The sequence below is a fragment of the Etheostoma cragini genome, chromosome 9 (assembly GCF_013103735.1).
Source record: "Etheostoma cragini isolate CJK2018 chromosome 9, CSU_Ecrag_1.0, whole genome shotgun sequence".
Taxonomy (NCBI): Eukaryota; Metazoa; Chordata; class Actinopteri; order Perciformes; family Percidae; genus Etheostoma; species Etheostoma cragini.
In genome coordinates, this window is record NC_048415.1 from 9583863 (window position 1) to 9599925 (window position 16063).

The 16063-nt window shown below is 37.1% G+C and overlaps 1 protein-coding gene across 3 annotated transcripts; it reads right to left on the minus strand.

The window, feature by feature from the left end:
• Positions 1 to 922: 922 nt before the first annotated feature.
• On the minus strand, positions 923 to 15775 carry jak3 (Janus kinase 3 (a protein tyrosine kinase, leukocyte)). 3 transcript variants are annotated; one of them, XM_034881719.1, is made up of 25 exons: positions 15650 to 15775; positions 14074 to 14153; positions 13774 to 13980; positions 13163 to 13280; positions 12783 to 12900; positions 12259 to 12404; positions 11810 to 12113; positions 11380 to 11502; positions 11122 to 11279; positions 10924 to 11035; positions 10349 to 10529; positions 9580 to 9704; positions 9160 to 9291; positions 8953 to 9040; positions 7949 to 8073; positions 7674 to 7812; positions 7237 to 7388; positions 6509 to 6659; positions 6041 to 6168; positions 5404 to 5593; positions 4736 to 4860; positions 3919 to 4091; positions 3050 to 3167; positions 2783 to 2896; positions 923 to 1290 (listed from the first exon to the last, which is right to left on the minus strand). In XM_034881719.1, the coding sequence occupies exons 3-25, from the start codon at positions 13970 to 13972 to the stop codon at positions 1171 to 1173; spliced, it is 3339 nt and encodes a 1112-aa protein (XP_034737610.1). In that variant the 5' UTR covers positions 13973 to 13980; positions 14074 to 14153; positions 15650 to 15775; the 3' UTR covers positions 923 to 1170. The 3 variants fall into 3 exon arrangements, with proteins under 3 accessions (XP_034737610.1, XP_034737608.1, XP_034737609.1); XM_034881717.1 differs by having other exon boundaries at positions 14125 to 14153; positions 15650 to 15766; XM_034881718.1 differs by lacking the exon at positions 14074 to 14153 and having other exon boundaries at positions 15650 to 15742.
• Positions 15776 to 16063: the final 288 nt, after the last annotated feature.

Sequence of the window (16063 nt, forward strand, 5' to 3'; positions counted from 1 at the left end):
ATTTATTAAGACTATCTTTAAGTAAAGTATTTTAGGCTAGGCTACTGTAGGCTAAAGTACTCTCAATTATCAATTATCTCTGCAGGATGCCCAAACTTCTGCAGACGCCATTTTTTTGTTTTCTGTTATTTTGAAAGCGTAAATGATGGAAATAAAATCTAACTTTTTGTGACATATTATACAAATGTCTAATCTGTCATTTGATGCCTTTTGGAGATTTTTTTCCATCTTTTTCTTTATTCACATTAATACAAATGTTTACCTGGGGTGCTCAAACCTTCAAGCCCCACTGTATGCTGTGTTGGTAGCTCCAAGACTTATGGCAGATTTATGCTTCTGCGGAGGGTTCTTTGCTGTACTACATTGCCTATGTAAGTGGCAAGAAGTTCAAGCCAAATTTATAGTCCTTGACGCCTTTGATTCTCGTAGGTACGTGTAAATACACACGTCAAGTCTAGTACAATGCTGCAGCCTGACGTGCCCCTCTCAAAACATGTAAGTACGCGTTGCAGTGACGCAGAGCAACAACTGATTTAGTGGATTTCATCCTTGTTATAGATAGACGTTTTTATTGGTACACACAATCCTACCAGCTAGAATGTATTTTATGTGGCATAAAATACACCATCCTGATTTGAAATCAGACAGAGGGTGAATACAGGTGCAGCAGCCATGGGCAGTATGAGACAAAATAAAGTGTTTATTGTATTCAAAAATACTATTGCTATTAAATGTTGTTCCTTCCCACATCCCCTAGGATACTCTGGGAATGTAACATTGTCAATATCCTCTTACAGTACAAAAGCTGCTGCCACAATATTGCTTTATTTTGAACACAGTAAAGGATGTAAATGAGACTACAAAATGCAACAAATGATTCAAAATATAAATGCAAAAAGGGAAATATAAGATGCAAAAAAAAAAAATGCATTTAAAAATAAATTATAAAAGGCTGGGCTAAAGCTTTTAAGTTTTTTCCAGTTTCTATGATACCTTAACCTTTAACCCCTTTACACCCATGAAAATCATACATGTCCTCTAATAGGATGGTCAGTGAGAAGTCAGTATGTGAATGCTTAAGCGGATGTTTTGTGTGCGTGATACCTGTGTGAACTGAATTTCAAAAGGTAAATTTCATAATTTCATACTGCGATGTGCAAAAATTTCTTGTCAGCCCTTAGGGCTCTCTCTCTCATCCTGCATAATGGTTTCAACTTGGTTTCCCAGGTCTGAGAAACACGGCCGCTCCTCAAAGTGGTACTCCCAGCACTGCTTCATCAAATTGTACACCTGGTGTTAAAATGATATATAAAAGAAATATTAGTTGACAGAGCAAGAACTGCTCATCGCGTTGTAGTATGACAGTTGCAGCGACTAGTTTGGCGAGTCAAAATAAGATGTTTAAAGATTTATCATGGCCACAGCTGTGAAGATTGTCAGCCTCTTCCAGAAATGAATGAATGAATGAATAAATGATTTCTAACGTGTAAAAATATTACAATAAAAGCTAAAAGAAAAACAATTTAATCAAACAATATTAAATTAACATGCATGAAAAAGAAGAAGCATACATTTATTTAATCTCTTTCCCCACTACTTATTAATCTTCACATAGCTTCATATTTAAATCATTCTATCTTAACACATTCTTTACAATTTGCTACATATATTTGTTTTATTATACCCACACATCAAAAAAAGAAAAGAAAACGTACATATGTGCAAACCCACCATAGAAAATAAATATTGTAAATAAATCTTTGAGAAGGTCTTTTTCCTCCCTTTTAATTGTGAAACCATATTTTTGTACTGCTCTTTGAACTGGGGTATGCTTGGGTAGTGCTTTAGCACTGCACTCAGTCCTTTCCACAGCTTCACTCTACATATAGAAACACAAAAACCTTTTAATATGATGATGACTAGGATGATTTTAATTTACCGCCTTAATTAAATCCTCCATCTCTATTAAATACAAATTTTGAAATTGCCAGGGAGTAAGTTGTTATGACGTTACACATTGTTTGTTTTAAAATGACCAAATAACATGATTTTAGTTTTACTTAAGTTTAATGATAATTTGTTTCTGTCAAACCACCTTTTTAATAAGCACAATTCTGATTAAAAGTCTCCCGTAGCTCTTTTAAATTTATTCCTGAATATTTTTCGTCTAATGCAAAACTACCCACCTACTCCCATACATTCCACTTTATTGATTAATATGTTATGTTTGATTGTGTCAAACGTTTTTTAAGATCAATAAAAACCAACTACATACTGTTTGTGATCAGCAGTATGCCATTTTAATTTCCTCATTGAATACCAGTGATGTTGAACTGCTTGATCTGAATCTGTATTGACTGTCAGAAAGTTATTTATATTTATCTAGAAATGTGTCTGGTATTGAAAACATTGTTTGTAGTAATTTGGACAATTTTGCAAGTAGCAAAAAAGGCCTGTAATTTGTGATGTGCACCCCCGTTTTCGAAGTTATCACTCCAATCCAACAGCAGATGATGAACTAAAAATACAAATCCTTGCAAAAGAAGGAGAGAGGATGTTTTGGGAAGTGTCTTAATTGTGAGGAGCACATTGTCACTGATTTATTACCTTGGCCACATCATCTTGTCAATGGAATTATAACATCACAGCACAGTTTTAGGTATGGGAATGTAGAAAAGTGGCAAAAAAACTATAAATTATGATGATTGATAAGTTATTATCAAGATGAGTCTCCCCAAAAGGCTACTGCCTTAAACTATTGAATCATATAGAGTGAACATACCTTGGGTGGGCAGTTTGGAGGAGCCGGTAACCTCCAGTTATTCTTTAGAATATTTGCCAGATGCATTGAAATGGACGGACTCTGCACATTGTGTCCAATCTCCTGCATACATAGCTAAAAGTGACATTAACAAAACATAACATAAAAACAATGTAAAAAAAACAGGGAAACCAAAGTACTGTTGCTGTTTGATGAAAACATTCTTGGCAATTTAATAGTATTAAAATATTGTCCATGCGTGAATTTATCGATAGTAAACCTTCTTACTCTTTTTGGGTTGGTGTTGGTGTCGCAGTAGCAGAAGAGCTCGTGAAGAACGACTCCAAAACTCCAGACATCTGACTTGTGGGAGAATCTGGACTCAGTGATCGACTCTGGGGCGTACCTGTTATTAGATGAGCAATGGGGAGGTCAACCTCCCAGAATTAAAAACTTAAAAATAAGATTACAGTGAGCAGTCGGTTAGCTTAGCTCTGTGCAAGGAAATGCTAGCAACATTTTGCAATGTCTATATCCAACAAAGTTTTTCCACAGTCCTCTACTACAATGTTGCTGTCATTGCTGAGGATATTTTTTAGTAACAGCAGTCAACAAACTGCAGAAAGTTACACATTTTTGCTGTGCTCTGCCACACAAAACCGTTTTACTTGCATTTTCTGAAACATGTTAGGTCCATATGTGTTTGTCTCATGTTGTGAATGTGAAAATGAACTGCTACCTCCTCTGTCAGCTCTAGCCACTGAAAGTAAATAAGAGGAGAAATCAGGCCAATTACAAACGCTGGTCAGTCTGACGTCATGTTGCCTGAGCTCATTACTATTCATGAGCTCCCCTAGTTGCGCTGGGTAAAGGATGCTGATAGCCAGGCACTCATTGGCTAGCTGTTACCAATCAAAGTCAAGCAGCTAAGCTCGTTGGCACAAATCGAGCTGAGTCTTCCTTCAGGCTTTCTATTCCACACTACAATGGCTTGAAACAAGGTAACCAAGGCATTTTTATCCCAAACAAAATGTTATAGGGTCCATGGTAGAACTTCAGAAATTCCCACAAAGTAATGAAATATCTATGGCAGGGCACCTTTAACACAATAGATTAAAGAGTAGCTTTAATTTGAGTTTTCAAACAAGGAAAGCTACCAGAAAATGGGGCTCTCTCCAGGTTGACTGACTCTGTAGTACTCCTTGTCACAAGGAATAACCTTGGTCAGCCCAAAATCAGCGATTTTCACCAGCGACTCACTGGCCACAAGGATATTTCTGGCTGCTAGGTCTCTGTGCACATAACGCAGCGTCTGCAGGTACTCCATCCCCTGGGAAAATCATAAACAACAAAACAAAAGAAAAGGAAATAAATCTTGTCACTTTTATTTATTGCCGTGTAATTAATCTTTGGTACTGTCTTACAGTAAGACTGTACCAGTAGGTAGTAAAAATGATTTATGGAGCCACAAGTTAAGAAATAGGCTCATGGCCAGAATTCAAGTTCCGAGCAGTGGTTATGTTCTGTCCTCTGCCGTTCCCATACCACACCAGGAGGGTTTTTCCTGCCTGATGCAGATTTTGTTGATTTGGTCTTTTTATTTATTTATTTTTTTGTAGATATTTGTACCATAAAGTAAGTAGTCTACACAGTTAAACAGCTTCTTTCATTTAGTCCAGGGATTACTGACCTGTTTTTCCAGGAGGAATGATCTTTAAATGTTTCTGAAGGATTTATTTTAAGACTTTTCTTTTAAGAAACTAATGTGATTTCAAAACAACACTTCTTTTTAATGATTAAGACATTTTTTGGCAATAGTTTGTTTAGGAAAATTACTCAAAGTCACACTACTTGAATGATCAATGTAGAAGCTGAAAGATTTTGTCAAATCCAAATCCATTCAAACATATCTTACTTTTACATTTTGTGATGACTAATACTTGCAAGAGTAGAACTCATGTATCTGACTCTTACCTTACAGATCTGAGAAGCAAAAAGCAGCATCCGCCTGGTGGTGACTTTATGTCGGTTACTTTCCATATAGCCAATAAGGCTGCCGTTGGGCAGGTACTCCATTACCAAACTCATACTGAGGCGACCTGTGAACAGGAAAACATTAACAAACGTTAAAGTCATTTAGCAGAGAAAAAAACCTTCCAAACCCAGAAGACAGACCCTTCCAATCATATTTCATTCCTTGAATCAGCCGTATGTGGCTGTAGACAACTGTGCATTTAAAATGTAACCTAGGATCATGCAGAGGATGTATATCCTCTAATGGTATAAAGGAAGAAGAAAATAAGTTCAACCAACAACTGTTTTAGTTCTTAAGACATTAGACGTAGACATAAGACATTTCTTGTTTCAGCTTTTATGTCACAAGATTAAACTCAAGTTCTGAGATAGTTCTGTGCATGTAATAATGCCAAAATTCTCCTTACATACAACTGACAGAGTTCATCATACAAGTAGGTTTATTTATAAGTTATTTATTTATTATTGGACTTAAAAAAAAAAAAAGAGATTCAATAAAAAACATGAATTTTTAAACTAAGCAGTCAAACAATTTAGGTCTTTTTTACTGAAGCTGATTATTTTAGTACATTGTTTGCTATGTTTGCAGTGAGTCTTTTTTAAATTACCCGTGCTGTAGCAGACTCCTCTGTATTTGACTATGTAGTCACAGTGTAAAACGCTGAGCGTTTTGACCTCCTTCTTGAAGTCCTCCAGGGTTGACTGCTTGTTCGGCTGCAGCTTTTTAACAGCAACCAGTTCCCCGGTGTTATCACCTAGCGGGTCATAACGGCAAAGTTCCACACTGCCAAAGTTTCCCTAGAAAAGTTTTGAGTCATTCAGTTGTTGCTCACATTCAAAAGAATTATAAATTTCAATTTCAATTTCAATTCAATTCATTTCAATTCAATTCAATTCAATTCAATTCAATTCAATTCAATTTTCAATTCAATTAAATTTAGTTAATATCCTGTCTGCTGTCATGTTTATTCATGTCCATCAAACAATGTTTTGTGAACCCTTAATGACCTCTTGATAAAAGGTCATTGGTTATTAAGAGTCATTTACATGTTTTAAATACAAAATTGGCCATGTAATTTAAATTGTCTATCCATCATGATACAGACAACGACCAATCACAATATCTTGGACAAGGTCATCAGATCTTCTTAAAACACAAGGTCATGATCATTTCAGTGATTGGCCCAAAGGGATCTGCATTATAAATATTGTGGTCCTCTAGTTATTCTGGCACTGCAGACTTACTTTCCCCAGAGGATGGATGTAGCGTAGATGTCTCTCCTCAAACAATGTCTGGTCGTGTTGAGCGGGGCTGATGGCTCGCCACACAACACTCTGTGTGACGGGCTCAGCTGCATGTAGTATCACATAGTCTGCCATGAAACACAAAAGCACATTGGTAATGACTTTTTGGTTTTCTGATGTAATGGAATAGCCTGAATCCCAAAGAAAACTACCCATTTTGAAAGAGATGTTTATAACCAAACAGAAGGACAAAAGAAGCATTTAAGATTATTAATTGGGCAAATAATGGGCTGGGATTAGATTTTTTTCCCACAGATCAATACTGATCAGAAAAGTTTAAAATCTGTAAATTTGTAAATTCTCTAGTTTAAAAAAATATATAAATAAAGACAAGTAAACTTGATATTTGGTAAGATATGTGATTTATAGTGTTCGTATGCATTATCAGCTGAATAGTGTAATGATTACCTGAAGTGATCAGACTGTTGAGTTGTCGAATGATACTGCGACAGGACGGTCTGAAGGCTGCCTGGTAGTCCATACAATGACCGATCAGATCAGCTAGCTCTGTCCACTGAGAAGGAGGCAGCTGCAAGTAGCTCTCATAAAGCTGCCGCTTCTACAGAAAACACATCTCACATTATTCGCTGTATGTTTGCTCGAACGCCTAGATAGTAAACTATATGTTTAACATTTTTATATTTCACTCAGGTTTAATCCCATAGGCACTTAAGGCATTCAATACAGGTACTAGTACTTCAACATGTAGCTCTGTTTGTTAATTTGGAGTGCTTCAGTAGAGAGAAAAACAAAAAAAAGGTGCTGCCTACACCGTGTTATCCTCCTGCTACACTTTGCACCCAGGATGCTAAACCAGGGCAGGTTTTACACATGCTTTAAGCTTCTTAACATGTTCAAAAGGCCATTAAAAATGCCGGCCCATGTGAAGTGATTCCTTCTGAGTGAACACAGTGAATCTGACTGCAGTAGACGTGAAAGAAATGCATGAAAGTTGTGCAATAACAAGGTGTAGGCAACCAGATTGTTCTGGTTTTTCTTGCTACTGACAGCACTCCAAACAGAGCTACGTGTTGAAATCCTCCTTTAAAGTCACTTGTCGCTTGTTTAATGGGAGTATGTTGACTACCTGTTTCCCTGTCACTTTATTTGACTTATCAAGAAAGAAGTGTAAGTACCTGGTCCAGGTCCCAGCCTTGCAGCGGGGGTTCTCCACTGTTAAAGATTTCCCACAGGGTGGCACCAAAGCTCCACTTATCACACTCCAGAGTCAGGTTGTCTGGGGACTCCAGCACCTCAGGGGCCACCCAGGGGATCCTGTCAAGGATCACTAAACAACCAGATACGCAGAAATGCATATTCACAAACGCATTAATGATGCACATTTTAAATGTGTCACACTTACTTGGGTGTTACACAATTATTTTGTTTGTGTTGTAAAGTATTATTTGAAATTAACATTCTGTATGCATATGTGGTTACAGGAAACGATAAGCAATTTAATGATCACATTTCTCTCCTGACTGTTACAGACTGTTACAGTATATGCACTAGAAATGGACCTGATGGTGTTGTAAATGGTTACAGGTGTATTGGGAAACCCTCATTGATTTACCATCCTTGGCCAGCATGGCCACACTGATGCCCGGGTCACTCAGCTTGATAAAAGGAGAGCTGCCCTGCGACGGGTCACCCTCTCTGGCCAGCAACAGATTTTTGGCGCAGATATTTCCATGAACGATGTTCTTTTCTTCCTACAGTACAGTTACATGTTAATGGTGACACATTATAGTGTGATCAACTTGGAGTTTAAATGGCCAATCTTGCTGTATATTAGGGTTTTTGCCATTCCTTTTGTAAGATCTAGAAGTAATGCTCTAAGTTTCTTACCAGAAAGTTCAGGGCAGATGCGAGTTGTTTGGCTACGTCAAGTTTCCAGCTCACTGACACAGATCTCCCTCTCTGTAAGTAAAGGTCGAGGGCCCCGTACTCGACAAACTCCTGCACCATGATATCTGTAAGGCACAGCAAGGTTTGTTTCAACAGCTGTACTTCAAACAAACACATAGTCAGAAATGCTCACCCACAAACAAGGGACTGAGTTTGGTCAAATGAGGATATCATGTGAAGATAGTGATTTTGCTCAATATGAAGAGAACGATTTAAGGTTTCAAGTTATTTAGTTTTTTTAGTTTGAAAATGTGCAGACTTTTAGAGGAACAGAGCCTGCAAATACAGGCTCTGTTCACAGCTTTTACCTACCAATGACATGCATGGTTATACAGACTGGCCTTACGTTATGGCTATACCCTGCCTATGCCCAGAACCAACACACTACCATTGCACTTCCAATACCAGTTGTAATATATTGGAACAGCCTCCCTGCCTTGAATCCTAATAAGACATATTTTAGAGAAAAACGCTGTTATCAGTGAAGAGATTAGGTTAAAACATGTTTAAATCTGTTATTAATTTTTGTTGTTGCTGTTTGTTCTTTTTTTATTTACTTTATTTCATGTCAGTTTTGTTTTATAACACTGAAAATGTGCTAATGTGCTTTGTCTAATAACAATGAGGGGATACTACTGTGTTTTTATTGTTCTGATATGAGAAACATGTATGGTGCTTTAATATTTTAGTATGTGTGTTTTCTGTTGGATCCCAGGAAGAATAGGCTTCACTACAGTGAATCTACAGTGAGGACTAATGGGGATCCTTTATAAACAATAAACATAATGGCCTTTGTAACTGAACCTCATACTGTTTCTCACCTTGTACCTGCATTGACACATCTAGAAAACATAAACCACATTCATGCTGATAGGACAACAATCATCAAACTGTAGCAAACAAAGAAATAGTCTGGAAGAACCTGCAGTTTGGTTTGAACTTACTTTTAACTCCATGAACACTAACACCATATACAAGAAGGAGGTGTTTGTGTGAAATCTGGCTCATCAAGCTGGCAGCTTCAAAGAATGACTGAGAGAAGGAAAGAAACAGCATGTGTATGGTGTCAAAATGTTTTATATACTGTATCTATATGAGTAATTTACAAAATAACTTAACATTACAGTGTATTCTAATATGAAAAAACCTACCTCCCAGTAGTTCTTATGATCAACATCAAGCTCTTTCAGGAAAACGTTTGTCACATGTTTCTCCCCATCGCGAATGTCTGTTTTGTAGCCTTTGAAAATCCGAGTGAAGGATCCCTGTCCGAGGCTTACATCCTAACAGAAAAATCACACACTAAAACTATCCAAGTTGCCTCCATCATTAATAACAAAGTACCTTTCATAAGGTTGACCACAGAATCAAAGTACTGTAGAATTTGTTGCACAATAGTAGTTGTTATAGTGGAAGGAGTATAGTTGGAGCAACAGTGGTAAAAGTGTAGTAGAGGAACTAGAAAAGAGTGGTGAAAATAATATTGATTGCAAAACAGTAGAAGAAGACTAAGATTGATTGGTACTATTGTAACAGGCCTGTGTCAGGTGCAGTAATGTGTGCACACTCACCCATTTAAGGTCTTCATATTTGATCATGTGGAACTGGATATGACTGAATTTGTTTCGTTCAGGTGTTGGAGAGCCCTGCGCTTCTAGAGAGCTGCTATTGCGTATGATGATTAAATTTGTGAGCTCTGTAGGAGCAGCAGAAAACATATTAGTTATTAAAGAGTATGTAAAAAGATGCAAATATGAAGGCACATATCACACTTCAAGCAGGAAATTGAGTTGCTGAGTTGATATAGGCTAATGACGAGAGATATGAGTCAATTTAGATGTAGCCTATCGCGACACAGTGTCCTAGTTTCTTCCAAAATAGCCAGCTCATATTTGGGTTTCTCAAAACATGGATACAGCATGTGGCTATAACCAAGATATGATGTCTACACAAATAAGTGGAAATATTTTATCTGGGACACCAGGGAGGATGTAAACACACTCAAAGTTCTGTCAATATGGGAAGATTTGGATTTATTTTGTTCCGGTAATAAAATTTGGCATTATATTACCCTGCCTGTTTAAACTTAGAAAATAACAGTGTGTTCTGTATTGTGACAATGGGTATAATTGGGATGAACTACATACAAATATGTATTACCACAGTTTGGAACATCATTCATTTTGATTACATGTCAGCTGAGTTTTGTACACAGAGTTTTGTACATAGATGAGAATAAAAAAAGAAACTAAAGGCTCATATGTTGAAACAAATACAAATCAAAATACATAGTAGTGTATGTTAGGAAACATTATCATATCTATGGCTTGTGAAACACACCTTTGGGTCGGGGTGGGCAGCAGCGGGCTAACTTGACCGGTACTTCAGCCAGTAGCAGCTTGTTGTGTTGGTAATAGCTAGTGAGCTCTCTCAAGCTGGAAAATGATTTATTGACACCGAGAAGACTGTAGTGCTCATTCTTAATAATGAGACAGTCTTTATAGTCAAGTCCAAGTGGAGTCTGCAGAAATATAAAAGTTAAACAAAACACCTCTAAAGTGGTTCTTGTAACGAGGTATCAGCATTTGCACACATTGGCAGAAACTTTCACAACTTTATATTGTTTAGAAACAATGTTTAGAAAAACAAGTTCATCATCTGCGTAGAGATAACATTTTCTGCAACGGACCAAGACCTGTGATTTCCCAAAACTGTGCTCGCACTTACAACCGTTTAAATTAATGTTACTGTGCTGAGCTTGTCACATACTGAATAATTAAAGAGCATAAGAACATCTTTTTTGGTCATCAGGGCTATGCATACTACTAAATCAAAACTAGTAAACGACTCCTAAGACTAGATTCTAAATCAGTCTTTTTATGTGAATATTACTGTGCTTCAACACGAACCATTACCTGAACACAAACAGTGAGGAAGAATTTGTCATAGTTTTTGGGACTCTGCCGGAGAAGGAACGTTCCGCCTTTAAATCTTGACTTTTTCAACTTGTTGACTGCAAACTCTGATCTGATACAACAAGATATGAAAGAAATATCTGACCCAGGTGCCTCTGAATGGTGGCATTGAATTCAGTTTTCATCTAAATGACTCACGTGATTGGGCCGTGACAATGGTTTTTGATCCCCTCCAGAATACTTGGAGGAGCAGTGTCTTGACAGAAGTAGTGGCTAGAGTCTGTGGTCAGTCTGAAGTAGCCATCAACAAGTGACACAAATGAAAGTGCTTCCTTGAGACTTTGGAAGTTGGCTTCCTGTTTTGCAAATCAAGAATAAATAGACTTCATCTTTTGCATCATATTAAAACAGAGAATAATGATTGGGGAAATGTTGAATGTTAAATATGTCCCTTACCAAGCATCTATCATCTTTACGAGTTATTGTCACCATCCTGCTGTCTTGGGGTACCTGCTCATGGCATACCCGCTTTGTACTGATGTCAATGATTTCTTTGAAATCACAGAAGGTTTGCCACTCCTAAAAAAAAAAGAAGAGGCTGAATCAACATCTCCTAACTCGGGATGGGCACTAAATCATATAACTGAGCAATGCAGATTGCAAGTCAAACACAAACAGGCAAAACCTTAGGAAAACAGATTTCCCCTAGATTGTTAACATTGTAACAGGTACCAGGAGAAAAAAATACAATAGAAAGTGCTTTCCACATAATGAGATAACAAAGCAAAGAATGAAGCGGGGACAAGCAGATTCAAGTTAAAACAGATGGAATAAAATACTAACTATGCTTCATTCCAACCCGATCTCAAGTTAACCCTGTTCTTACCAGGGAACCATCAGGAAGCCAACTTCCACTGGTTTCAATTCCAGTTTCCCCAGTGACCCGCACAAAAGAGAAAGTTGACTTGGAGTGGGATGAGGAAGGATTCACTTGGAAGGTTTCGCTTCCCAGAGAGGGCTCGATGGCAGTCAGTTCAATCAGGTACTTGATCTTCAAGCTGCACTCATCTACTGAGCAGTTGCCAAGCTTCTTTAAGAAACGCTTGAGGGTGTTTCGGATTCGATAACGATCCAGGCGGTTTCGTTTCTCAATGTCATGGCGATGTGATTTAGGAAGGCATGATTTGTAGCTGAAAGATGAAGAGTATAATGATGTTGTAATGACTGCAAACTACAACAACAAAGTCATATTTCTGAAAGAGAAAAAAGATAATTCCGCAAACTTCTTGGTTGTTTGAACTTTAACTTAAACAAAACATATCCAAATGTAAATACCTGACAGTCCTGCAGAGCTCTCTTACACTCTGATGGCGCTCTTTAGCCATTCTCCACAAGTCCAGCACTGCAAGGCCGAGGCATTCTTCTTGGGCACTCAAAGGTGGACACACTCCTGCCTCACTACCTATAAAGTCACTACGCAACTATGTGCCAAAAGAAATCAGTGATGGACATGGCCTTTAAAATATGGTCAATTTTCCAATATGACACTTTTGATGCATTTTGAAGAAACATGTATTTTGAGATATTAATAATGTTTTTTTTTCTACTTTTCCATAAACCTGATCATTGTTTGTTTTGAATAGCAGGTCAGGATGTCTTGCACATTATGCCAGTGCTTCAAATATGATGTAATAGATTTATCAAACCACCTTGGCAATTAAATAAAGAATACTAGAAGAATATTGCGGCAATCCACAAATGTCCTTAAAATAAATATTAATTGAAGTAAACTATAATAAAAAATACTATGTATCTCAGTGAGTCAATAAATAACATGTTTCAAATGTTTTAAACTTTACCTGACTGAAGAGATAATCAATGACATTGTAGTCAAGGACTGGACTGATTCTATCTCTGGTCAAACTGTAGCGGTATGATGATCTTGGTCCTTGTCCAAACCAATTTCCAAAGAAAAATCTGCACATCACAAGTCAATTATTCAGCTTACCATTATAACACAACAAACCACTAAGTCAACTTCTGAAAAGAATGCACATGCACTTTTTTAAAATACATGATGCAGGTTTTAATGTGATACGTTGGTGACAAAATTATATATTAATGGTTGTCCAAAACTAAATGACAACTGATTTTATAAAATATCTTAACATAGCGTAATGTACACTAATGTTGTAAGTAAATTCATGAATGTATGATTCTGCTGTTATTTTTCTCCTACCTGACTCTAAAATGGACTTGTAAGTTTTCCTCTGTGTTGAACATGTGCGATGGAGGATACCAAAATGACAAATCGGCTGATGCCAAACCAAAAAGACTTTGGTACACAGGTAAGATTCCTGGTGAAAGAGATCACATATACCATTGTATAGACCAAGCCATCCTATAATGATTTTCCAAGCAGTTAGCCTTTTGTACACTTGTAAGAATAAACACAGGATAAACACTTAATATAGTGAACAAAATAATTATAAATGCAACAAGAAAGACAGACAGAGAGAGAGAGAGAGAGAGAGAGAGAGAGAGAGAGAGAGAGACATTTTAGAGTGTTTTTTCATTGTGGCCAGCCTAAGGCACACCTGTGCAATAATCATGCTCTCTAATCAGCATCTTGATACGCCAACTGTGAGGTGGATGGATTATCTTGACAGAGGAGAAGTGCTCACTAACACAGATTTAGACAGATTTGTGATCAATATGTGAGAGAAATAAGCATTTTGTGTACATGGGGCAAAAACCAAAATGTTGTGTTTATGATTTTGGTTAGCAAATTTTGGCCTATAAGGAGACGATGCCTTCATGCAGACTCATGATTTGTCAGTGAAATCTTACCACATGTTTTGCCTGCTTGGATGGAGACATTTTCAGCAGAGATTTGGCCAGATGAAATGTGTATTGTTGTTGCGTCTTTTGTGGCTGGGAAGAAGTAGAGGTGTACTTGTAAAGTGGGACCAGTGCTAGAACTGGACCTCTGGCTGCCTCCTCGGTCTCTGATCACCAGAGGGGCCGACTCCTCTTCACTGAGATCCATGGATACTTCTGAGGATCAAAGCAAAAGACTTTTAATTAGACTAATGCAGTGCCCTTTCAAAATATGCTTGTTTGGAATACACTACATAGCCCACTACTGACCTATTTTGTACTCCTACTTCAGGAGAAAAAACATTGTACCGCTACGTTTACTTGACATAATTTATGGATTCTTCTCCGGACTGTGAGATCAAGAGAGAAACAAAAGGGTCAATGATATTCCATGTTGATGTCCCCCCAGTCAGCTTATGATGGCGGCGGTGCTTTCTCGTCATATAGCCTATCCTTAACAAATTTAACACAGCAGAGGTGTTCATTTCCAAACAGGCTTAGTGGCTTTACAGTTAATTCTGAAGTATGGATTTGAGTCGCAGGGGTATTTTGTAGAAGGTAATGTAATCAGTGTTAGAAGCTAGCAGCACACTTGAACAATAGAAGGAGAATATGAGTGAGAAGGAAAAAGTGGTGAATACAGCTCACAGTACCATGTCATATGCACTCTCATAATAAGCACCATAATAAGCAACTGTTAACAAACAGCTTTTGCAACAAAAGCTGTTTGTTAACAATTTTATTTATTTATTTTGGAGAAATATATACGATGGAAAAGCTGAATGCAAAATCAAATATTTTTCGTCCGTCTCATTTTATTGTTATGTTTCCAAATGTCAGTGATCGAGAAGGTATTGTGATTTTTTCAGTGAAATTACTGATAAAAAGTAACAATGCACATTTTTAAATCTAATGATTTTACCAAATATTACAAAATTGACGATACCTTCAGTGGAACATTTATTGCAATAAAAATTATACAGAACACATTTTTCTTCTGAATGGTGGCGGACTACGGGCATAAATTAGCATACAATTAAAGTACAACCCCCTAAAAATTGTACTTACTTACTACTTACAGTTAGTACATATAAGGAAATGTACCTTACAATCCACCCCTGCCAAATATGTCAAATAAATATTATAATTTGGTGATTCATTAATTCATCATTCAGCCACAACAGGTTTGCTGAACTAATACAAATTCACGTAGTTTTAGTTGTATGTATAGTCACAGGCCTGTCGGCAGTTATTGAGGTAAGGAAAAGCTATTCAGAGCCATGTTCCTTTACAAGCAAGCCTAAAAAACACACCCAAACCTCCCATTCACACAGCTGAGACGCAACCTCAGACCGTTTCTGTTGTGGAATGTATCATAATGGTAACAGTGTATATATGTCATGTTAAGTATAGAACATTGTATATACTAATGCTTGTGTGTTATCACACATATGGAGGATTCCCACCATGACCCTGAATTATGTTTTGAAATGTAAAATATTGATTTGTGGGGATTCCTGTTACATCAGACGTCACTGCTCACCATTTTCTGTTGTAGCGGAATCAGGAAGTGTGTTAAACAACTTTGTAATAATACAACATAGTGTTTCACATTTCCACAATTGGTTTTCAAATACTATGTTTACTTTGACAACAATACTGATCTGATTACTTTATCTTGGCAAAACATCCACACAAACAAAATGTAGGTATGAATTATCTCAGCAACCCCTTCTTGAAATAGTTAAAGAACAACTTCGTAGCTTCTGAATAAGAGCTTTACATTGACAGAATTTAGATCTACAGAACCATATTATGTGTCAATGAAGGTATTTGTTACTGTTACCTTTCACATATGTACGACAGAAGTCCTCATCTCGATCATTTGTTCCTGTAATTGTGGACTTGCTTTTTGACTTCTCCGTTAATGCTGTATCTGTTTGTGTGTGTGTGTGTGTGTGTGTGTGTGTGTTTGTATGTGTGTGTGTGTTGACAGGAAGTTAAATAGGATTTCCTGATTTAGACAAGCAGATGCGACACTATTGACAGTTTCTTGTCAGCTCTGTCAAACTGTTTTCATCCCACTGACTAAACTGACACAGTTACAAATACATTAAAAAACTGAAACGTTTAACAAAGAAAACTTCCCTTTTTTGAATTGGATTAAATGTCAGGTTCATACTGTGCTATACACAAGGGTTGTACCACTGCCCTTACATGCTACCAGGAAGATAAACTTATTTGATTTAACCCAATAACA